This window comes from Callospermophilus lateralis, chromosome 3, assembly GCF_048772815.1.
Source record: "Callospermophilus lateralis isolate mCalLat2 chromosome 3, mCalLat2.hap1, whole genome shotgun sequence".
NCBI lineage: Eukaryota > Metazoa > Chordata > Mammalia > Rodentia > Sciuridae > Callospermophilus > Callospermophilus lateralis.
Genome location: NC_135307.1, coordinates 194550922 through 194574660, shown reverse-complemented (window position 1 = coordinate 194574660; position 23739 = coordinate 194550922). Strand labels below are relative to the sequence as shown.

The following is a 23739-nucleotide window of genomic DNA, read 5'->3' as shown; positions in this document are numbered from 1 at the left end:
GGACGTCTGTGTTGTTGGCACACTTTTCTGTGTGGTTTGAGTGAGCAGCTCAAACTGAGAATCATTGCTCTAGCCCACATTTCCTCCTCATCTTGTAGATGGGGAAACTGAGCCTCTAAGGAAAGCCAGGTCACAGCAGGTGGATGACCGAGTCTGCTATTGATTGGAACCCTGCAACCCTGACTCTGAGGTCTTCTTAATTCTCATTCTCGAATGTGGCAAAATGTAGGTGGAGAGTGTGTGGAGCAGAGTATGGGTGTGGGGGTGTGGGTTATGAAAGGATGGGGCACATAGTGAGGATAAAGCCAAAATGTCTGTCCCCAAACCTTCCCGAGATTTCCATCTCTCAATCTGCTGAAATCCCACCATTAGCAGCCTAGACTCAGCTGGACGCAGTGGCACACACCTGTAATCCCAGTGGCTCAGGAGGATCACAAGTTCAAAGCCAGCCTCAGGCACTTAGCAAGTCACTTAGTAACTCAGCAAGACCCTGTCTCTAATAAAATATAAAAAAGGGCTGGAGATGTGGCTCAGTAGTTAAGCTCCCCTGGGTTCAATCCCTTACCGAAAAAAAAAAAAAAACCCTCTAAATACTAGACGCTCTTTGTGGTTTTTAGCTTTCTTTTGTTTGTTAATTGGGTTCTCTGCAAAGAGAACTTGTGGGAAAAATTCTCAGACATCTTCCTCCTTGGGGAGGATGTGGACTGCTGAGGGCACGGACCATGAAGATGACAAGGGGGGAGGAAGTGGCTTTAAGGGAAGTGAAATCCATGTGACATCTACAAGGGTTTGCCAAGTGCCAGCCCTGAGCAAACTCAGACACACATACCAAAAGCCCCCCCAAATGGGTCTGGCTCTGTTCCAGACCCCAAGAGACAAAGGCAGGTGGTGGTGCCACAGTAATTCTTTCAGTGGGTGAAGTGGTCAACACCTGCCGCAGCTGGCTGCTTGCCATGGGGCGGGGCGGGGCAAAGTTCTGGGGCAGGCTGAGCCTTGGGTCAGTTCTTAACGGACTCACCTGGTTAAAGAATATCAGGTGGGGTCCATCCCACCAAGCTCACCCCTGAGCCCTGTCTAGTCCAAAAGATCACCTCTGCCCCTGCCCCTGGCTGAGCCTGTAAAGGGGCATTACCTTTAGCACCTGGCCCTGGGTAGGGGTGTCCTGGACTTGGCTGGTTTTGTCTTGAGTGTGTGTGTGTGTGTGGGGGTCATCTTAAAGGAAGGAAGGTAGATCTAATGTCGACAGCAGTCATCCTAGAATCACAGTTGTGTGTCCTAGTTGGGTGAGTTTGGCAAGTTCAAGTCACTCAACCACTCTGTGCCTCGGTTTCCTCATCTGTAAATGCAGCTTGCTTGCTTTATGTATTTATTTATTTATTGGTACAGGGGATTTAACCCAGGGTGCTTTACCTTTTATTTTCAGACAGTCTCACTAAGTTGCTTAGGGCCTTGCTAAGTTGCAGAGGCTGGTCTCAAACTTGTGATCCTCCTGCCTCAGCCTTCTAAGTTGCTGGGATTACAGGCATAGGCCACTGTACCTGGCTGTTAATGTGGATCTTAATCATAAGATGTTATGAGGAATGAGGGCTGGGGTTGTGGCTCAGAGATAGAGCACTTGGCCAGCATGCACGAGGCACTGGGTTTGATCCTCAGCACCACATAAAAAATACATAAATAAATAAAGGTGTTGTGTCCACCCATAGCTAAAATATAAGTATAAAATAAAAAGACGTTATGAGGAATGACATAATCGATATATGTAAAGCGCTTTCAATAGGTCCTGACCCACAGCAGTCACTTTATATAGGCTAGTTGCTGTCACTGTTGTTACTCCAAAATCACTTTTTAGAAATGATTCACACCATACACACCTCCTCCATTTAACAGATGGGGAAATTGAGGGTCCAAGAGGTGAGTGACCTTCGAGTGTTTGTTTTCCAGTTGCTTAACAAATTACCACAGTAGCAGATCCCAACTACACATTTATTGTCCCAGAGTCTCCACGGAGCCTAAGCACTGTTTGGCTGCTCTGCTCCGGATCTTCCTAGGCTGTAATCAAGGTGTCTGTCAGGGAGGCGTAGAGTTCTCTTCCACACTCACAGGCTTGTTAGCAAAACTTTTTTCCTCATAGCCGAAGAACTCAGGGCAACATGCTTCTTCGAGCCCCACCCAGGATGATCTCCCTTTTAACTAAGTCAAAAATCAACTAATTTGGGACACTAAATACATCGACAAAATCTCCTCACCTTTGCTTTCTAATGTAACCTAACTATAAACCTAGTGGCATCCTATATTTACAGGTCCTATCATCCGTAGAAGGAAGGGATTATACAAATTATATACACCAGGTGGGGATCAGGATCCTAAGGATCATCTTGGAATTCTGCCTACTCCCCAAAACCATGTAGCAAATTATCGACAGTGGAGATCTGTGTAGCACACAGGGCTTGCCATGCCCGTGCAGGAAATGCTGCATGCAGGGGTCAGTTCTGCAGCCTCAGATGATTGGCAGATCATGAACAAAATGGTCCAATATTGTCCAGAATCCACTTTGCACTCCTTGCTCAATTCTCATAATAATATTGTGCCCTATCAGAGTTAGCTCTCCACATAACTAACCCCTGTCCAGTACTGACCAAAATGGAGCCATGGCCTTAATAATGATTTCCAAAGAGTGCTGCTTCCTGGTGTTCTAGCCTTTTGGAGTCTACTCTCACAATGAATAGGGTTGACTCGTGTTACCAACAAGATTTTACAGGGCTGGGGAAATAGCTCCGTTGGAAGAATTCTTGCCTTGCATGCACAAGGCCCTGGGTTCAATCCCCAGCAACATCACCAAAAAAAAAAAAAAAAAAAAAAATTCAAAAGAAGAGTGTATAACTTCCAAAGCCAGTTCATAAAAGGCATCATAACATCTATCCAGATCACTGACTCTGGAAGAGGTCAGGTGACATGTCATGAGGACACTTCACTCCACCTTACATAAGTTCACAGGGTGAGGAACTGAGGCCTCCTGCCAACAAGTTGCCAGACACGTGAGTGCACCATCTTGGATCCTCCCAGAACCAAACAACTAAGCTGCCCCTTAATTTGACTCACAGACACTATGTGAAATAATGCTTGGGTTATTATAAGCCCCTTAGTTTGGGGATAACTTTATATAGCAAGAGATAATACAGGAGCCTTCTGAAGCTAATATCTCACCCACAGATGGCACCAATGAAGAGGGTACCACCTAGTGCACACTTACTCTGGGCCGGGCTCTGACCTCCTTCCCCATAGGTTGTGCGAGCCCAGGGTAACAGCTGGTAGGAGTTGAAATCAGAATGCAGAGGTTTTAACTCACACCATCCAACACAGGGATTCCTGGGACAATTGGACAGTTCTGTACCTGCACTCTCCAGTACAGTGGCCACTAGCCACATGTAATACTGAAACTCTGAAGATGAGGCTGGTGGTGGGATATACTTGTGATCCCAGCAACTAGGAGTGCTGCGGTGGGAAGCAATTTAGAGCCTGTCTTAAAAGAAAATTAAACAGGGCTGGGGATGCAGCTCAGTGGTACAGCACTTGCCTAGCATGTGTGAGGCCCTCTCTGGGTTTGATCCTTAGATTGAAAAAAAAAAATTTTTAAAAAAAGATGAAGCTAGTGAAATTGAAGATTTTTTTTTTTTTTTTTTTTTTTTTTTTTTTGTGGTACTGAGGATTGGACCCAGAAGCTCCACCCTTGAGCTATATCCCCAGCTCTTTTTAAATTTTGCAACAAGGTCTTGCTGAGTTAAAGGGGCAGTGGGCAACACAGCCCTCTAATAGGCAGCATGTTTATAAGCAGACTCCAGAGCCTGTGGTTCACATCCCACCGCTATCCCTGGCAAGATGTGTAGCTTTAAAAAAAAAAAAAATTTTTTTTAGGTGTAGATGGACACAACACAATGCCTTTATTTTTATGTGGTGCTGAGGATCGAACCCGGGTCCCGCCTATGCTAGGGGAGCGCTCACCACTGAGCCACAATCCCAGGCCCAGACGTGTAGCTTTGAGCAAGTTATTTAACTCCTTAGATGAGTCCTTCCACCTGTAAAATGGGCCTACAATGACGTCTACTTTGTGGCGTTGTGATGATTAATGAGTTCAAGTGTAAAGCAAGGCTCCAGGCACATGGTATGTTTGCCATGACGACTACCAGTTCCTCTTGGTGTCCTCCCCTACCCAACCAAGCAGCATAGTGTCAAGGGAAAAAAAATCACCAGTGTCCAAGGACTTGGAATTAAGGTTCGACTCTGCATGACAAGCTAAGGGCAGATTATCCCCTTGGTAAAAAGGTTCTCACCACCTCAGAGGGTTGTGGTGAGGATCTGAGAGGTTGTCAGTGGTGTTTCCAGAGGCTTCCAACTATAGCAGAGCCCAGGTGTAGCAGGTGGCCCTTCCCAGCAGCACAGCACCTGGTCATTGCCATGCAGGCTGACCTCTGCCATTACACATTTTTTTTTTTTCCCAAAGAAAAGGAGGAATCTGGAGAAAGAGACTGAGTTGCCTTTGTTTTAAACACAGCACCACCCAAACAAACACCCAGCAGCGAGAAGCTGAGCTCACCCCTGCCCTGGAGTCCTCCCTCTCCACCTCTCCCTGGCGCCTGGCATGGGCCGGGGCGGGGTGGCAGTTCTCGGGCTCCACTGAGTTCAACAGGTACAGAGCACAAGAATGACTTGGGACTGACATTAAAATGACAGATGCAGGCAATCTAGAAAGTACCAGGCTTTATTATCTTTTTATCAAAAAATCAGTAACAGACAACAGTGTGTAGGGGACAGAGGAGGCAGGCTGCAGAAAACAGGCTACTCCAACACAGCAAGAGGGAAGGGCCCTGAGGCTAGAAGGGGACCCAGCCGGCTGGGACCCTGGGTTGGGGTGCAGATGGCAGGGAACAGCCACAGGGCACAGCCAGGGAGGGCGATTCTCCCCACCCCAGCCAGTGGGGTCAGAAGAAACAACCTACCTGGGCTAGGCCACCTGGACTCTCCTCTTTAAGAGGAAGAGCCCCAGATAACAGACCCCGCTGGGCCCATAGGCTTTCCTCCCTGTCCCTTCCCCTTGCCCAGGGAGACAAGGGTCGTCCCAGCCAAGCTGGGCACTAACTCACCAAGCCAGTACAGCTCTCTAGAGCAGCGTGTGGCACCCCAGAGATGGAAGGGCTCGCTCTCTGCAGGGTCAGTACCATAGCCAGGAGTCCCATGTGGTGACTGGATGGTCATATGTGATTAGTGCAACTGACAGATGAATTTCTAACTTTACATGATTTGAATTGACCTAATTTAAACAGCCACCTGTGGTTACTGTATCGTCTCGCACAGCCCTGGAGCCTAGAGAACGCAAACCCTAGAGTTTGAGCTAGGCCCTGAGCAGAAGGCAGAAGGGTGGGGATCACCTGCCCTCCACCATCCCAGCCTGGTCGGAAGGCACCAGGAACAGGGCAAGAGAAAGGCAGAAACCCGCCCGCGCAGCCACCCGGCCAACGAGAAACTAAATATCACACTATATCCTGAAAAAATATATTTATCCATTTTTCTAGAACCAAGGGCAAACAATAATACATTACAGGAACACAGACACAAATACCACACCATCCCTATATTATATTTTGGAATCTGCTATAAAACTATGTTTCAGCAAAAGTTACTTCTTAGATGAAGCAGCTTCAGAAAGGACCAAGGTCATGGGCAGGGGAGCAGGAAGTTGTTTAAATGGGGAGGGGGTTTTTAAAGAAAAAAAAAGGGTGGGGGGAGAGGCCCTGTATGAAGCTATAAATAATAAAAAAAAAAGTTAATAAAAATCACATCTCCGGCTCTTCTCTTGTTTTCAAGAAACAAACAAACATAAAATCCATTAAATACAAACTTAGCAGGTGCTGTGAAATGTGGGGGTTAAGAACATCCTCACATCTCCACACTCTTGCCCAGGCAGACACGCTCTGCACAAAGGAATGAACTGTTTTAAAAAAAATAATAATAATAACAAAAACGCCCTAAAGATGACTTACAAATACTCTAGAGATCCACTTCAGGGTGCATGTTCAGGACTTCTCCCACCCTCCCTGGCCAAATGAAAGAAGGTGGATTTTCACAAGTCGCTTGAAAGAGCCTAAGATGGCCCCAGGTGGACCACAAACACTCCCACGGTCCACTGCAAGGACCCATGGGTGGACACTCTTGGGGGTTCTGGGGGCTCTGGTTCTTCCTCCCGAGTCCCAGCAGAGGGACGGGCTGTGAAAAGGGAGGAGGCAGCCAGGGCAGACCTCCAGGCAGGACCCCCCACAATAAATACCCCTTCCTCCCTGGCTCCAGGGGCCTCTGATGAGGCATGTTCAGAACAGGCTCAAAACTGGTCCTAGATTCTAATCTGGAAATTTAAAGAAATGACGCAATCCCAGGCTTGCTTCAGAAAGGCCACACGTAACCCCCACTTTCCTTCAGGGGCAACCTTGGCCCAAAGAACCAAGGAGAGCTAGGCAGCGCGTAGAAGATGATGTCGCTTCTGACCCGGGGCTGGGGTCAGAGTTGGAGATAGGGACAGGGAGGTATCCAGGTGCCTCCCCTACTCTAACGTCCACCGTCCACAATCCTTCGGCTCCCTTCCCCCGCAAGTCCAGGCCGGTGGCCGCGGGAAGTTTCAGGCGTAGAACTCGTTGGTGGGGGCCTTTTTGTAGATGGGCTTCTTGCCCAGGTCGTAGCTGCCTTCGTCCTTCTTCTTCATGCGGTACACCAGCAGCAGGACCAGGAACACGGCGAACAGGATGCCCACGATGCCGCCCACGGTCAGCGCTGCAGAGCGGGAGAGATGGGAGCCAGTGAGAGCTGCTCAGCCGACCCCCTGCACCACGGACACTTCCCACGGCCCAACGTCACCACTGCCTGGGCCAGGCGAGCTGAACGCCTCATTAAGCTGACCCTCACGACCCCAGTTATGACAAGGGGACACTAGGCATTGTAAGTCACTGAAGACCTTCAGATTCAAATGGCGAAGTCGTCCAGGCAGACTCCCCAGCAACAGCCAGGAGAAGAGCGACGTGAGCTGCAGAGACACCCGGCACATCTGCAGGGAACTCTGGAGCTCCCCTGAGTGCCCACTGGTCCACCTGCCTAGGCCTGCTCAGGTGTATGTGGGCAGACATTGTACACCATGTGGAACCACCAGTGTCAACCCCGGGGTGTCACAGATAATCGCCTACTGTGGTGCAGGTCCACAGGGCCCAGGGCTTGGGCAGTTTCCGCTTCCACCTACTGTGTGATTCCAGGCAAGTGCCTTAGTCTCTTTCATTGCAGAACAGATTTGCCCTAAAGATTAAATAAATTATCTAGTGGCTTAGAACAGTGCCTAGGGCAGAGCATATGCTCAAGGCTCAGGAACTGTAAACATCGGGGATTTATCTCTGTGTCCCCAACACCCTGAACTGGGCCTGCTTAATAAATGGCGCTCACAGTTAGGCTCAGCGAGGAGCGCCTGGCCAGTGTCAGGCAGAGGTGAGCATCTGTTCTGTCCACCACGCCAGGTGGCCTGAATGACTCATTCCTGTTTGTTAGGGGTAGGGATGGCTCACAGAAGCCTTTCTGTGGCAGATTGAGTCCACTAATTCAGTCTTACTTGGGCTAAGAAGATTAATTTTCCATCACTGCACACCCTACTGATCTGGGCACAGAATGGGATGGAGCAGCAAAGGAGCCACGGGAGGTTCCATCTTGACCAAAATGCCATAAAAAGCAGCAGCGAGGCCCCCCCCCCCCCAGGTGCCAGAAAGAGCACATGGAACATGAGGCAGCGACCCCATTCCCAATTCTATCGCCTCCCCCTGGAAAAGCCCACTGAGACCCCTCCCCACAGGGTCAAGGTCCAAGCACAGGCTGAGAAGTCAACTGTGCTCCTAGGTCCAAACACCAGGTCCACTCTTCCTGGCTTTGTGACTTTCAGATTGTTGGAGGGACTCCCTCAGGGGCACAGGAATCATACGGCATACAGCAAACACTTAAAGCCCCTGGAGACTGTTTTAAACTACTAGAATGGAGGATCCCACATACACATGAGAATATGAGAATACTGGCTAATGCTCAAATGGAAGAGCAAACAGCTGGCTTCAGTTCTTCTCTTGCCTTGTGCCCCAAAGCTCGGGCCTGTCTCTCCATGAATAAGAAACGGGGCTTGGACTAGATCCCTGACTTTTATGTTTTCCTTTAGAAACAGTAGCACCTTTAGTTGCTCTAAGCAAAACCTAATCAACAGATCTAGAATCTGTAAATGTGCTGGGCTGGTGAGGCACACTTACAATCCTGGCTACCAGGGAGTCAGGGCAGGAGGATCTCAAGTTCAGCCAGGGGGAGAATCTGGGCTGAACCTCCAAAACATTTCCACAAAACAATTTGGAATATGGAAGACTCAATGGTCCCTTTCCCTGGGACAGAGCTTAGCCACACCAGCATGTTGCAGTCAAAAGAGTTGTCATTTGCAACCAAATATTTAACCTCTCTTGGTCTCAGTGTCCTGTTCTGTCACATGAAGATATCCTATGCCTCACTTTCTGAGGGGACAATGAAGATTCAGTGATGTCACACTAACCCAAGGAGTAATCATCATACCCATTTACAGATGAGAAAAGTGGGGGTTCATTCTGTTCAAAAAGCTTCTCAGCAAGGTCACAAGGTGCTAAACCAGAGAGCAGGGGAAAGGGAAGCCAATCCAGTCCTAAGGAATCTCAGACTTTCAAGGGAAATTAATGATTAACTCCCAGATGCCACACCCAGGCTGTGAAAGAGCTTTGAAAAATACCCCAGAGGGGCGTACAGACAGGGGAAGTCACAAGGCCTATTCTTTTTTTTTTTTTTAGTATTTATTTTTGAGTTATAGGTGGCCACAATATCTTTTATTTTTATGTGGTACTGAGGATGGAACCCAGTGCCTCTATCCCAGCCCACAAGGCCTATTCTTTAGAAGACTTTGGTATGCAATTCCTGCATCCCCCACCAGGCTGCAGGAGTTAAAGTTCTTCAACCCCCAGGGCAAGCTGAAGGGCCTGGAGGCGTCCCTGCCCACAGGCCCTCTGTCCTTCAAGGCATGTCAGGAAGAGCCGCCCAGGGCCTTACCTATCAATCAGGGGCCTTACCTATCAGGACCTCGGTTCTCTCAAAGATGTTGCTGCTCTGGGCAGTGCTGGACATGGACACCTTATTGGACACATCCTCCTCAAAGGGCGAGCTCTTCTTGGGGATGACTTCGTTCTCTTCTAGCTCCTTAGTTTCTGAGGGGGCCCGGTTCCCAGGCCCTGCCCGCTCAGGGATGTGGTTATCTAGAGGCACCTGAATGTGGGGGAAAGAAAGAAAGACAAACAAAAATTCAGTGAGCTTGGGGAGGAACCCAACCAGGGCTGGGACATGCAGCCAGGTGGAGAATCTGGGCTGAACCATCTGAGGTCCTGGAATAGGACCTCACAACCACCTCTCAAAATCATGCTGCTCAAACCCTCACCTTGGACTTTTCTCGTACATCTGACCCAAATGGGAAATGAACCTGACCAAGAGAAAAGGGAGATGGGAGATGGATGTTCCCACACCTGTTGACAGGTGGTGTTCTGGAGTAGCCGCTCTGGAGGCAATGTGGTAAAACCCTAGAAATCAGTTGCCCTTTAAGGCAGCCATTTTGCCTCTGAGGCTCTATCCTAAAGAGCTTACCACAGTGTTTTAATTTTAGGATATTAGAAAATTATACACAGTTTCTCCATCAATAAGAAGAACCAAGTGAACTAACTATGCAGCCTGTAAGTGACGAGAACATTTGATTACACAGGGGAAACATTCAGGACCACTGTGGTGACAAATGCAGTAGACAGAACTGTGTGTGCTATTTGGAAACAGTTGAGAACAGCCCTAAGTCATGGAAAAGGAGCTGGTGTGGACAGTGACTACCCCCGCAGGGAGCATGTGGCCTACCGGTGACCCACAGCTGTGCCTGTCCCGAAATAAGCCCAGGACCCCAGAAGAAAAGGCTCCTTGCAGAAAGGAGTCAGACCCCTGGGAACTGCTTTCTGCCCCTCAATGGGTGTGTGACAGGGGTGGGCGCCAAGGCTGCAGACTTACCAAGGGGTGGATCACTTCAGGGAAGATCCTGGGGTCCCCCAAGTCATCTGTAAGGTCAGAATAGCTCTGTAAGCACAAGGTCCGCTTCCCCCAAGTAAGTGATCCCTGAGGCCATGGCTGGTGGGAGTCCTAACTTACAATCACAGCCCCTAACTCTCCAGGTCCAGCAAGTGAGCTTGGTCACCTCAATCTCAGTCACCTAGTCTGAAAAATGGAACTCCAGAGACCTGCCTCCCTAGCTCTCTCACAGTGTGCTGGTAGCTAAGTAGCCAAGCAGAGCCATTCAGCTCCAAACCCTTGTTCAGAACAAGGGACCAGCAGCAACTCCAGGGAGCTGGCTAGAAGTGCAGAATTTCAGGGCTGACTGAATCGGAATCTGCATTTGAACAAGACCCCTGGGAATTAAAGTGTAAGAAAGAAGACTAATTGTAATATTAAATACCATATATTGCACCTTAAAACATGTACTGAGAAGATGGATATTTCACTACAGAACCTTTTACTATGTGTATGTATCCCATAACATCATGTTGTATAACTTAAATCTACAACAGACACACAGTCACCTGGGTGCTTGGTCCATGCCAAGAGCTCTAACTCAGTTCAGTTCCACAACACTGATGTACGGTCATTATTATTCCCATTTTACAGAGTAGGAAACCAAGACTCAGAGGTGACACACAGTCAAGGTTTGAAGTCAGGACTATGTGACTTCAAACTTGGAATACTGACACGTCCCTGAACATAAGAGGGATGATTCTCAGCAGTGGTCCACCCTGGAGGTCAGGGTCAGGACAAGACCATGAAGGGCACAGCCCCTGGTATGGTCCCAGGAAGCCTCTGTCCACACATGCCCCTCCCACCCCACCTCCATTTCTTTCCAAAGGAAGAACACCACAAGGATCCTTCTTCCCCCACCCTGCCCCACCCTTGGCCACAGGGAGGAGCCTACAGGACAGGTTCAGACTAGCGCCTGAAAACACAAAGCTACAGTGAATTCAGAGCCACACACCACTTGCCTCAGAAGGTCTCAGGGATAGGAAAGGCTAGTACAGTTACTTGTTTCTCCTTTTGAGGAGGAGGAGGGGCTCTGTGGAAAAATCCCAGGCTTCACGGTCTACTTCTCATTGGCTGGGCTACCATTCCCTCCAGCCCTGTGACCCAAGCTTGCCCAGCGCGTCCTCCATACCCAGATCTCCAGAGCCGGACAGCTCAAAGTCATCAGGTTCCTGCCCAGGCCCCCCAACGTCCTCATCATCAGGTAGGTCTCCAGAGAAGTACTGGCCTTCCAGGAGGTCCTGGGGGTCGATGACCTCAGTTTCTCGGATCTAGGATGAAGAAAGGAGAAGCCTCAGCCAGTGGTCCCCAGTGATCTACAACACTATTTTTACTCAAGTGCTGGCTACCAGGAACCCGAAGTCAGGCCGGGTAGCGCAGGCTGTGACTCCAGTCACTCGGAAGGATTGCAAGTTTGAAGCCAGCCTCAGCAACTTAGTGAGACCCCGTCTCAAAATAAAAAATAAAGGGGCTGGAGATATAGCTCAGTTGGTAGAGTGCTGGTCTCGCATGCACAAGGCCCTGGGTTCCAATACCCAGCAGCACATTAAAAATACACACGCACACACACACACACACACACACAGTGTGTGTGTGTGTGTGTAAAATCTGCCCCTGGGGTGGACTCAGTAACACACTGAAGACAATAAATGAAGAAAAATAAAATAAAAAAATAAAAAGGGCCGGAAGTATATCCACTGTCAAAGTGCCCTCCAGTTCAATCCCAGTACCAAAAAGTAAAAAATAAGTAAAGTGGGCATTCAGGTGCCAGCAGGGGACAGAGCCAGGGTCTGGAGACCCAGGTCCTAGATCATACTCTGTCTCCTACTTGCTGTGTGACCTTAGGTAAATCTCTTTCCCATTCTCTGTTACTAAAAATAATAAAAGTGGTAATAATGAAGTCATTATTATTAGGTACCCTTTACTGAGCGCTTGCTAAGTGCCAGCCCGGTTTTTAATAATTCTGATGGCACGTTGTTAACTTGTTTTACAACCAAGGAGACTGGGCATTAAAGACTTCATAAATTATTTTCTTTTGGTGACAGAGTTGGCAGGAAGAGGAGACAGGATGGGGCTGCCTGGTTTCAGAGCCAGTGGGTCCCGTGTGCAATGGCAGCCCCAGCCTGGGGGTGCCATGCTGCAGGGTCCTGTGAGGCAGTGGCAGCTGATTCACACATGGCAGGGAGTGGACTCCTGGCTCTGGTCTTGCCCAATCGGGACACTTTTCCCAGCTGAGTCAAGCTGGCTGGGACAGGCTCACTCACACCAAGACCTCTCAGGTCAGAGTGTTGCTCAGCTGGTGACTCAAGCGCAGTCTCCTGAATTCAGCCTTGATTTCTAAACATCTCCCACCAAGCTGTTCTGCTGCCAGCACTGTGCAGGGCATAGGGAGGCACAGTCCCTGCCCCCACAGACCATCCAATCCAGCATCCCACCCCATGGAGACCCCTGGTCATAGCAGAGTCTGAGGGCCACCCCTACCCAACAGCTTTCAAAGGGAAAGTACCCAAGGTCCAGGGGGGCAAGGACCCCATAACTGCAGGAGGCAGGGGAGGGGTCTGCTTAGAACCACAGAATATAAGCCACCCCAGGAAGTCCCATTCCCTTTTCACAGAATTTGAGGGAATTTGAGAACAGGACAGGACAGTGATTTGGCTAAGGTGGCACAGTGTTAGCAACACAGTTCAGGGTAGAAAGGCGCCAGAGCCCTCTAGCTGCCCTGTGCCTAGCTGAGGCTGCCAGGGGCACAGCAGGGATTCTGAGAAGGAACCTCCTCCAGTTGGGTTCCCAGGACAAAGCTGGGCAGCAGCAGAGGTCTAGGAAAGCCTCTTCGGAGACCAGCCTCCTCTCCCACCCTCCCGCGGGCTTCCGGGGAGAGGCGCGGGGCAGGAGGCTGGGTTCCCGGAAGGCAGCGGGGTCAGGCGGGAAGAAGGCAGGGACAGCATCCCTCGCTCCCCGGGTGGGGAGCCTCCGCTGGGACGGCACCCGTGGGCTGGGAGTCCGAAGGGGTTAAGCCCGGGCTAGGGATGACCTCACGACTCGGGAATCAGGAGCTGCTGAGCTGCTGGCGCTGGAATTCCGGCCCCCGCACTCCCGGCCTGCGCCTGTGGCTGCGGTTTGGCAGCGCAGGGAAAGGCTCCACAGGGTTGCGTAAGGGCCGCACCTAGGGCGGTTCCACCGCTCTGGCCCCTGCTCCCGCTCCTGCAAATGCCCTGGGGCTCAGATCTGAGACAGCGCGGCCTCCACGGCCTACCGGGTCCGGTTTTAGAACGAAGCACTTGACATGATGTTTTCCCTCTTAGTAGACCTTTCTGCAGAGAGGGAAATGAGGGCTATGAAAAGTAGTCACTTGTCTAAGGCCACACAGGCAGAAAGTGGCCATGCTGAACCAGAAGCCAGGCATGAGTCTCCTGGGCTTTTAACCACATACATAGGAACACATGTGTTCACACATGAGCCCTGGTAATGTGTGAACACATGTGTGCTTCAAATCCAGCGGGGACAAAGACGGTTGGCCACTTGTTGACCTGGCCTGAAAACCAGCCTGCTGTGGGGTGTCGGAGTTCCAAGTCTGCAGGACAGAAGCAAGGTTCCAACAATGGGGCCAGGATTCCTGCAGCTCCAGTCCAGAGACCTGTCCTGCTCCCTGGTCATCAGGAGCCATGGAATGCTGTTTATGCACTAGGCCTTTCCTTTAGTATGTGAAAACGCTATGGAGTGTTTCAAAACCACCCATGGGACCAACATGCTGACTGGCGGCTAGGAATTCCTCCATCCTCCACTGAAGATGACAGCAGGTGTGAAGATCTGGCAGCCAAGACAGCCCCCAAACAGGCTGAAACCAAGCTTCATCCCTGGTGAGCCCTCCTGGTGGGCAACTGGCCACCCCTAACCCTTCGTTTCAATAACAGGTTCCCAGAAGATGGAGTTAGTCCAAGGTCACACTGGGGACCAGTGGCATGGCCAGGCCCAGACCTGGTCCCAGACAGATTCTTCATCAGCTGCATTGGAGGAGCCTAGGAGGCGTCCCTCCTCAGTAAGTAAGAGCACGTGAAGTGGTCTGACCAAGGACACAAGGAATTCAGTCCTCCTTGAGCTCTGGGGGCCCCTCTCTGCCCCTTCTCTGCCTACCAAGAGGGAAACTCCCAAGTGAGCAGGGGTCATTTAGGACACTCCGGAACCAAGCCCCATGGGATTGTGGGTAATCGTCCCTCTTTTTAGTGGCAGCTGGGAAGGCACCAACCGCCCTCCCCCACCACCTCCCTCCTTTCAGACAAGGCCCATTCAGTCTGGGGTGGCTTTGGAGAGCCAGGCCACCCAGCAGCCAGGCCCAATCCTGACCAGAGAGAGACCCCACCCTGCTCCTGGCTAAGGATGGTCTGTTCTCCTCAGCTCACCCCACCCCTGCCCAGGCACGCGTATTCACGTGTGTGTGTGCCTGCACAGGCACCCTCTATGAGGCCCCAGGCCTCTCTGCATCTTTGTCTTTTCACAGATGCACAACAGAATCACCAGCTTACAACGGCCGGTGGCTGGCCCTGCGGCTGCTGGGCACCTGCATTGGTACCTGGGGGGTTAGGGGTCCTGTATTCTTTCCCAAGCCATCCAGGGAAAAGAAGATGGGGGAAGGCAGGTTCGCTTTCACTTTATAGCAACTAGCACCTGCCAACAGAAAGTATCTGAGGCTGTGGAGCAAAACGGTCTCATTTTATGACCTCTCCAACAGATTGGGACAAGGGACTTTGCCAAGGTCACATAAGCAGCTGCCAGCAGAGCGGGACTTGGAAGCGGTTCTCCCAGCTCCCAGGCTGGAGCTGTCTTCCTCCCTGTCAAGAGTCTGGCTGCGCCGAGGGTCTCAGCAAATCCATGGGCAGCAGCTGTCGCTTTGGTTGTGTTCCCCATATAGTTTTCAGACTGTGGCAAGAAACTAGGAACAGGTCACCAACCCTATTCAAAGTCCAACAGCTTCTGTCACCCCAGGAAAAGCATGGAGTGTCCACCACGTGCCTGGCACCCTACTCGGCTCCCTCTACACCTGAGCTCACTGAGTTGGTCCAGCGGTTTTGTGAGGGGCTCTACCTGAGGCTTGGTGGGGCTGTGGATCCAGAGTCACAGCGAGAAAGCAACAGAGCTGGCGTTCAGACCTAGATCTTCCTCAAGACCTCCTCCTAACCACAACCAGGCTCCTCACTGCCACACGCTCTTCACCTCCCCACCCTAACCTGACCTCCCACACACTGCCAGACCAAGGCTCCAGGGTACCCCTTCCCTGGGCAGGAGTAAACAAAGGTGAAAGTGATATTGCTCCAACAAAGAAACAGAAACTTGGCAGGCGCCTACCAGGGAGTTCAGGGTCAGGGCTTGGTTAACTGTGATCTAATGAGAGCCTCCCCCACCTGCCTCCTCCTCAGGGAAGGCAGGGTCAGGGCCACACTTGATCCTTCCTTCAGGAGGCAAGACCAGGAGAGCAGTAACTGGGCAACACAAATGCAGAGTGGGTCGGTGGGTGAGTGCCTTGGGCTCCAATGCTGGACTCACCAGATTCTGGCAGGAGATACAGGGTCCATGTCAGGCACCCCCCATTCTATTCTGAAGGATCAGATATTTCCCAGGATGGGCATGTCGAACCCAACAGTTTATTTGGGCTTTTAATTCCTCACTTATAATCTGGCTCCTTAGCACCCTGCAGAGTGATAATGATTAAGGGAAATGCATATTGTATACAAGCAACCCGGCTCAGGCAGGGTACACAGCAGGTGCTCAATGAGTGGTGGCTATTATTAATTCCCACCTGCCTTCCTTTTTGGCTAAGGGGGACTATTAATACTCAAAGGGTCAGAGGCCTGAGAAAATTTGTAGAAGCAGCTCCTGTGCTGCAAAGAAGCTGGCCAGTGGATGGAGCGGTACTTCTGCAAACTCCAAAAGGACATAACCTACCATGGCTTGTTATTTTGCTTCTGAGACCAGAGACTTTCAATAACCAAACAGATTCCTTCAGACTATGCAAGAGGGAAAGACCAGAGATGGGTAGAGTAACACAATTATGGGTCCTAAGCAAATGGAGAGAGAAATTTTGTGAAGGAGCAGAGCATTGACCAGAGACATGTGAAATTCCACTTGGGACCTGGATCACCAAAGTATTTCCTGACATGCCTTGGGGACCAAACAAACAAACAAACAAAAACCCTAGAAGGCAAAAAGAAATCACATACAGTCTGCAGTTTGGTGCTCCGGTACCTGAAGGGTTAAGCAAGGTCTGGGGGTGGGGGTGGAGCGAAGGTTCAAATGTCAGCTCTGCCCACTTCAAGGTCAGGTTACTCTGAACATAATCACTATGAAGAGAGCCAGGCCTGGCACTGCCAGCAGCCAGCTTTTCATCAAGCTCCAGGGCAGCCCATTCCCAAGCAAGGACTCCAGGATCCTGGGAAGGGGGAGGTGATTCTGGAGCTTCTGGACAACCTCCTACCAGGAGCCACTCCAGCACCCTTGTCACTGACTCCCTAGGTGGTCTCGGGTGATTCCCTCTCTGGGCCTCGGTTTCCCACCTATAAAAGACGGGTCTCAAAGAAACAAACCTCTCTCTGTCCTGAGGCCTGGTAACCAAACTGGGCATTGCTCCGATTACCAGTGGAGACAGCAGGGAGGGGCTGGCTCCCTCAGGGCCCCGGAGACAGAGGTGCATTGAAGCTGGGGCTTGTAATCTAGGCAGCCGATCCGAATTCCCTGCTGGATCGGTGGCGGGGAGGCTCTCAGGGCGCACACAAGCCTCTTGTGTTCTGAGAGCACCGTTGAGAGCCTCCTCTGCGCCTTGTCGCAGCAGATTAGATGGACCAGGGTGCTGGCTTCCTGCCCCTTTCCCGCCTCCCCCGCCACCCAGGGAAGCCACTGCTCCAGAGCAGCTCAGTCTGTTCCCTAATCATCTCCTGGTGGCTGGGCTTCCCGAGGCAAGGAGCATCCTCAAATGGCTGGTGCCCAGCCCAGCCATTTGCAGCAGGGAGGACTGAGTGGTGCAGCCAGTCCCCTGCCGGCCTGGCTGCCACCACCCAGCTTCACCCAGTCACTGTTTCCACACATGCCAGCCCCTCCTACCCGCCTTTCCATTACCCCAGGTGTCACCTGACAGTCTCTCCTCTGCCAGAGAAAACTGGGGCAGCTGAGCTCCCTGGCACGAAAGACCAGGGAGGGACTGAGTAAGACGGTGTGGCCCAGATGGGGTGAGAAGCAGGGGTGCCAGAGAGTGTGTTGGGGGTGGGGAGACTGTAGGAAGTCGAAGCTGGAACTAACTGGTAAGCTCAGAGTCGTCTTTTGAGGGAGTCCCAAGCCCTTTGAAAAGGATGAAAGGTGAACCCTGAGAACTGGAAGAAGCCATTTACGTTTTCATTTTCACTGTGTACAGACACCACCTACCCAAGGCCAAGCCCTGGTCGGCCCAGGCTGCCTTGTCTAGCCACTAATAATAAACTCAACTGCAGCCAGCACTTTACAAGTTTGCCAAACACCGATTATGACCCTTGAGTGACACAGGTGTTTTATAGAGGATACTAGGGCTCTCATATCAACAAAGTGACTTATTAACCAACTCTGTGTCCCTGGGTGAGTGGCAGAGGTGGGACAGAGATGGGTTTTCTGGCTGTAAAATGTACCCACTTTTACAGTTACCCAGCCTCTAGCAGACAGAGCCAGAGAGACCTCCAGGGCCAGGAATATGTCCAAAGGTCACCAGTGAGTTAATGACAAACCAGCTCAAAAAGCCAGGCTTCTTATTCTCCTGGGGTTAAATCAGAACCCAATATTGACATATGCCTCCCCTCTCCAGGGCACCATGCATCAAAACTCGGGCTAGCTGCCTTCTCAGAACACTGCCTTTTTCTGTCCGTCATCACTTTGCCCCTCCAAAGCCCAGAGTGTTATATGCAATCATTCAGCCACCCTTACACGAGAATTTGCTGGGCACCATGGCGTGACATGGGAGGCTGAGATAGGAGGATCAAAAGTTTGAGATCTGGGGCTGGGATGTGGCTCAGTGGTTGAACGCTCACCTGACACGTGCAAGGCCCTGGGTTCGATCCTCAGCACCACATGTAAATAAAATAAAGGTATTGCTTCAACTACAACTAAAAATTATTAAAAAAAAAAAAAAGTTTGAGATCAGCCTCAGCAACTTAGAGAGGCCCTAAGCAACTCTGGGAGACCCTGTCTCAAAAACAAAAAGGGCTGGGGACGTGGCTCAGCGGTAAAGTACCTCTGGGTTCAATCTCCCAGTACCAAAAAAAAAAAAAAAAAAAAAAAGCCTAGAACTCTGTCCCTCCAACACAGGAGAGTGACATGAGACCTGGGCAATGTCCTGAGTGTCCAGTACCCTTAGGAAATACCCTGCCCCCTCTCTCTGCAGGCTGCAGAGTTGCTCAAGTTGTTCAGCAATAGGCTCCTACAGAACAGGTGTGGCTGCTAAGAACTGGTTCTTGTTTAAATATAAACCCATCCAATAATTAGCAAACAGCCCACTTCTAAGATAAACAAATAGGAGATTTGGACTCCATCAGCCCCACAGGGGACTCCTCCCTTTCCAGCCACCAGCTGTGGGGTTAGATGTGGGGGAGGGGAGAAAGCTTTCTAGAGGCCCTGGCAAGGAAGGGACAGTCACCAAGGAATGCCTCGGTCTCCCTCGGTCTCCTCTCGGCTAAGTGCTGTACTATTCTACGTGCCTTTATTTGCAGCCTTGTTATCTTTAAACTCTCCAGAAAGCACGGTGATTTGGGAGAGTGGGTGCTGGGCATGAACCCTGGTGTCTACTCCTTACCTACTGCTTTAGTCCCCCTTTTTTCCTGTTTTGCAGAAGATGGAACCCACCTGGAGCAGGCGAGGCAGCTCCCACTGAGCTGCACTCCAGCATGACCAGCCTTCTTAACAGACTGGGAAGCTGGCTGAGAGGCTGCCCAGCATGTCCACAGTCGGGTCACTAGTAAGACGGAGACGGAATACATCTGGAGTTGGGTCTGCCTCACACCAGACCAACGCTTCCAGAGCTCCCAACAGCCCCAGCAGAAAGCAGGAGGCCTCAGAAGTGTCCCAGAACCCTGGGTCAAGTCACATCTGCACGGTGCCACCAGCTTTGTTCTGAGCTCACACCATTCAGTTTTGCTGTGTGGGGGGGATGTGCCCCCAGTTCTGCAGAGGTCTAACGACCCATTTTGAGGACTGGATGAACTCTGACCAGTGTCAAAGTCCTCACACGGGGCTTGGTACAAGTACTTCCTGTTGGACTCCTGGACACTAAGATGCTGACCCTCCAAAGGACACGGTAAAAGCCTTCATATCCATTCCACACCCCCACCACAGAGCCATCCTATTAGCCAAGATGCTGAAAGGAAATGGGGGCTCAGGCAGGTAAAGTAGCCCACAGAGACTCACAGAGCCCCATCCACCCCTTCCCCCCATTCTAAGGGTTCATTTGGAAATCACTCCCACCCATCCAGCCCAGGAGGCCGCAGGACAACTAGAAGCCAATTCCTTTCAACAGGGAGCTGGGGCTGGAGCCCAGCCTGGCCTCTCTCGCTCCTCATTCAAGGCGGCTCAGCACTCCAAGTCCTTGGAAGAGCCTTCCGTTTCCAGGAGCTGGAGATGGCAGGAGCTGAATGTCCATCCCCACTTCTCTTTGAGTCGGGCTCTTGTTTGGACTCTCTACTAAGGGGGCCAAGAAGCTCCCCTCTCCTCATCAATGGGCTCTGGGGTGGGGGGAGGAAGGACCTGTAGCAAGCAAAGGGCTCTAACCCCTTATTTTAGAGGTGGGGACACTGAGACCCAGACACAGGGCATATTTGCTCAAGGACATCCAACAATGTAGAAATAGGACCCAAGGCATTACCATCAAACCCAGCAAATCTCCTTATCTGGAATGTTCTGAGAATGATCAAACCAGACATCTTGCACTATCAGTCGACCTGGTTTTAACCTTGGCAAGCCACTACATTCCTCTGAGCATTAGTTTCCTATAAAAAATGGAGATAAAAATACCTCACAGTATTACTGGGAGACATTCATACTAGTAATATATAACCTCAATGCACCTTTTAGAATGAAGTTACATGCATGAATTTATTCATTCATACAAACATTTCCTGAGAACTAACTATGGGACAGGTATTTAACCAAAATAAATGAAGCAAAGTTCCTGCCCTGGGGTTGTGTGTGGGAGGGGCTTCCCCCATTCCAGAATCTGGGGCAGCATATTAAGTCCCTAGAGGGAATGTCTTGGATGTCTCTGTGGCTCCACAACCCCTTCTGGATAGTTGGTACTTAACTGTTAATGAAATATTAGTGCTGGAAAGGGCTCTTGAAGCTATCCAGCTTAAACTCCTCATTTTACAGATGGGGGTCATCAATTCAACAGGGCAAGGGATCTCCCTCCAACCTCATGAAGCCCTCCAAAGCCCAGCCCAAATATTTCCCCAGATGTTTGGTAACTCTCTGGGCTCCCACAGAGTCCCAAGAGTTCTCACTGGATACTCAAGGGTCCTAGAACCCACTGGGCTTCCTCCCCACCCTCACTTCTGTGCAATCAAGGAAAGAATTCTCAAGAAGACCAGAAATGTCTTTAAGTTGAAGTACACCTGGCTGGGGAACACTTCCCCAGAACGGCCTGGGCTTGGTGCCAAGTCAGTGGACTGTGCCCCCGGGCAGCAACACCTTTGCCCCCCTTCCATCCCTCCCCACTCCCCAAACAAGGCTGCCTTTAATTGGCCAAGGAGGGAGTGGCAGGAAGGCAGACCAGGAGAATACTCCCAGCTGGACAGGAAGAACTGGTTTAGGATGCAAACCCCGCAGACAGAGGAGAGGGCAGCTGGGTGTTCGCTCTGGGGTTCCTTCCCAAAACCTGTGGCACCAAGGTAGGGGATGCACCATCCCAGGAAAGAGCTGGCTTTGGATCAAACCTAGAATTGAAAAAGGACTACTAGTTAGACAAGAACTCTGATGGCCCCAAGTTGGATGCTCTCGACTACCCCAAGGTGCTACCATCTTGACTACCCCAAGGTGCTACCATCTTACCTCTCTCTCAGTTCCCTCATCTGGAAAGTGGGTATAATACAATATAATCGCCACATACTGGGCTTTTTGTGAAGATAAAATGCACTAGATGACATATGGAAAGCACTCAACAAAGTCATAACTGCTAGCAAACTCCTTCTTCCTGGGCCTCATTTTTCTCCACCAAAAAAGGAAGGCTGGTTCATCTCTGTCTAAGCCAACTGAGACTTGGTCTGATCTTTTGGGCCACAACGTGGGAGAAGGAAAGTCAAATGGGAAAGACCTGTGCCCCAGTTAGAGGCAAGAGGTCTGACATTAGCCAGGAAGGGGAGAGCAAAGGTCAAGTTGAGAGACTGATACCTCTCTCAGGAAGCAGCTGCCCAAGTTGATGGGTCGGTCATCCTGGGTCACCCTACACAGGATAGACACAACCCCTCCCCCAAACCACATCCTTCTGACTGTCCCAGGACACAGCAGTCTGCTCCTCCTGTGAAGTACCTGCAGGCTCAGCAGACCCAGAGCTGAGACTAACATGTGACTGTCCACATGGTGACCTCAGCCACCTCTGGGTCCTTTCCTTTTTTCCCACAAGGCCCAGCTAATGTTCCTTCAGATGCCTCCCTAACTGCTGATCCCCACCCCTTAAGGCCCCACTAGCACTACAATGGGGCAGAAGGCTGGTTCCAGTCTTGGCTCTAACCTCTCTGCAAAACTGCCCTTGTTTTGGGAAACGAAGTGCCCAGCTCTGGGCTTCTGTGTACTTGCACTGTAAACTCCCTTGAGGCTTTCCAGCTCCCCAATCTCAACAGATTCTAAATCAAACCCAGCAAATCTCAGTCTTGAGTTATTCCAGGATGGGACACAGCAACAGCCCCTCAGAATAAGATAAAAGCAGGAACTTGGAAGCCTGGCTGTCTAATTTGAATCTGACTCAACCTCTTATTAGCTGTGTGACCTTAGGCAAGTTACTTAACCTCTCTAGCCTCAGGACCAGTTTAAGAACAGTAAACAGTGGGGTTGTTGAAATTAAGTTAGTTGATAGAGCCATTAGAAAACTATTAGAACAGGACCAGACAGACACACCAAAAGCACTAAATCTTTGCAGTATGCAAGGTGAGCCTGGAATTGGGCTGGGGGGATGCGGAGAAGAGGGGGTATTGCTAGGGTCTCACTCACTCCACAACTAGAGACTGATAGAATCAACTTGCCCCTAAGTAGAGAGGAAAAGGAGACTCAGGGCTTTCAAAGGAATCGACATTAATGATTAAACCCCAGGAACTCACTGCCCCAACACTGGGGCTAAAGGGCACACAGCTCAAGCTCCTGGAGGTGGATCACCACTCCAGCCATTTCTGTGCCCCCAACTTCCCAGACGAGATACCTCCCTCCTCCCCAGCTGGCTGCCACCATGCAGCTTCTGGTGGCCCAGGGCTGTGTGACCTATCCTGGGAACCTGCAGAAGGTGGAAAGGAAATATCTCTCTAGGCTCACGGAGGCCTTCCCCACTCCAGTCCCCTGTAACCCCGCTGACTGCCTCAGTTTCCCCCTGTGCAGTCAACACTTGGAGAAAACGGAAGCTCAGCTGCCTCTAAACCACCGCTCCTATGTGCCCTTGAAAGATCGAGGTCCCCACTTTCTAGGAACCCCAAAGAAGCACTAGTCGCCCCATTTCTCCGTAGCCTTGTGCAGCCGGGAAGGTGGGACTAGAAGGGGCAGGCCTTGTCTCCTCCGAGTCAACGGCAAGGCGGGGGCCAGAACTGAGGTCGGGCTCAGCGGTCCACTCCCCGTGCGTAACACAGAGGCTGGCACGACCTCCAGCCCCAGCACGACCTCAAGCACACGCTGCCCCTCGTCCCCAGGCCATCCCCGCCTCTCAAAGCTGTCCCCTCTGGGAGCCCGGAGCTGGGTTCAGCGCTCAGAGCCTGCGCCAGGATCACAGCGAGGGGCGAGGGTGTGGGAGGTGTGACACGGGCTTAGTCACGTCTGAGCGGGAGCCCGCGGGAGCGCTGAAACCAGGCGAGCGGGAAGAGCAACAGGCTGCGGCGCGGCGCGTGGCGGGGCCACCGAGCCTCCCTGCGACCCGGGGGCCAAGTTCCCCACAAACTCTCTCCGACCTGGGGATCCGGCTGGGATGGGCGCCCCGCGCGCAGCACCGGACCCGGCTCGGTAACAAAGGGGCGCCGGCCCGCCCCCGGGACCCGCGAGCACCTACCGACTCGGCCGAGGCTGCGGAGACGCCTACGCAGAGGAGCAGCCAGAGCTCGAGCGCGCGGGCGGGCGACATTTTCGCGGGGCCCAGGGCAGCGGCGAGTGGCCCCGGCCGGCGCGGGCCCCACTTATAGGCGGCGGCCCCGCCCCGGCCCGCCCCCGCCCCGCCCGGAATTCCCCGCCGCTGCCCGGCCCGGGGCGCTGCGCCGCCCGCCGAGCTGGAAACCCCGGGGACCGCCCCCGCGCGCAGCCGGCCTCCGGGACCTCCACCGCCCGGTCACCCGGGGCACCGCCAGGCGGGACCCCGGGGAGCATTATCTCTGTCCCCATTTC

At 51.7% G+C, this 23739-nt stretch overlaps 1 protein-coding gene across 2 annotated transcripts; it reads right to left on the bottom strand.

Annotated features, from left to right (window-relative positions):
- Nucleotides 1-4740: 4740 nt before the first annotated feature.
- Nucleotides 4741-23497, bottom strand: Sdc4 (syndecan 4). Of its 2 annotated transcripts, none has more exons than XM_076852049.2 (5): nt 23411-23497; nt 11306-11444; nt 10117-10163; nt 9147-9339; nt 4741-6816 (listed from the first exon to the last, which is right to left on the bottom strand). In XM_076852049.2, exons 1-5 carry the CDS (start codon nt 23480-23482, stop codon nt 6665-6667), a joined length of 603 nt encoding a protein of 200 aa, XP_076708164.1. In that variant the 5' UTR covers nt 23483-23497; the 3' UTR covers nt 4741-6664. The 2 variants fall into 2 exon arrangements, with proteins under 2 accessions (XP_076708164.1, XP_076708163.1); XM_076852048.2 differs by lacking the exon at nt 23411-23497 and adding an exon at nt 21559-21651.
- Nucleotides 23498-23739: the final 242 nt, after the last annotated feature.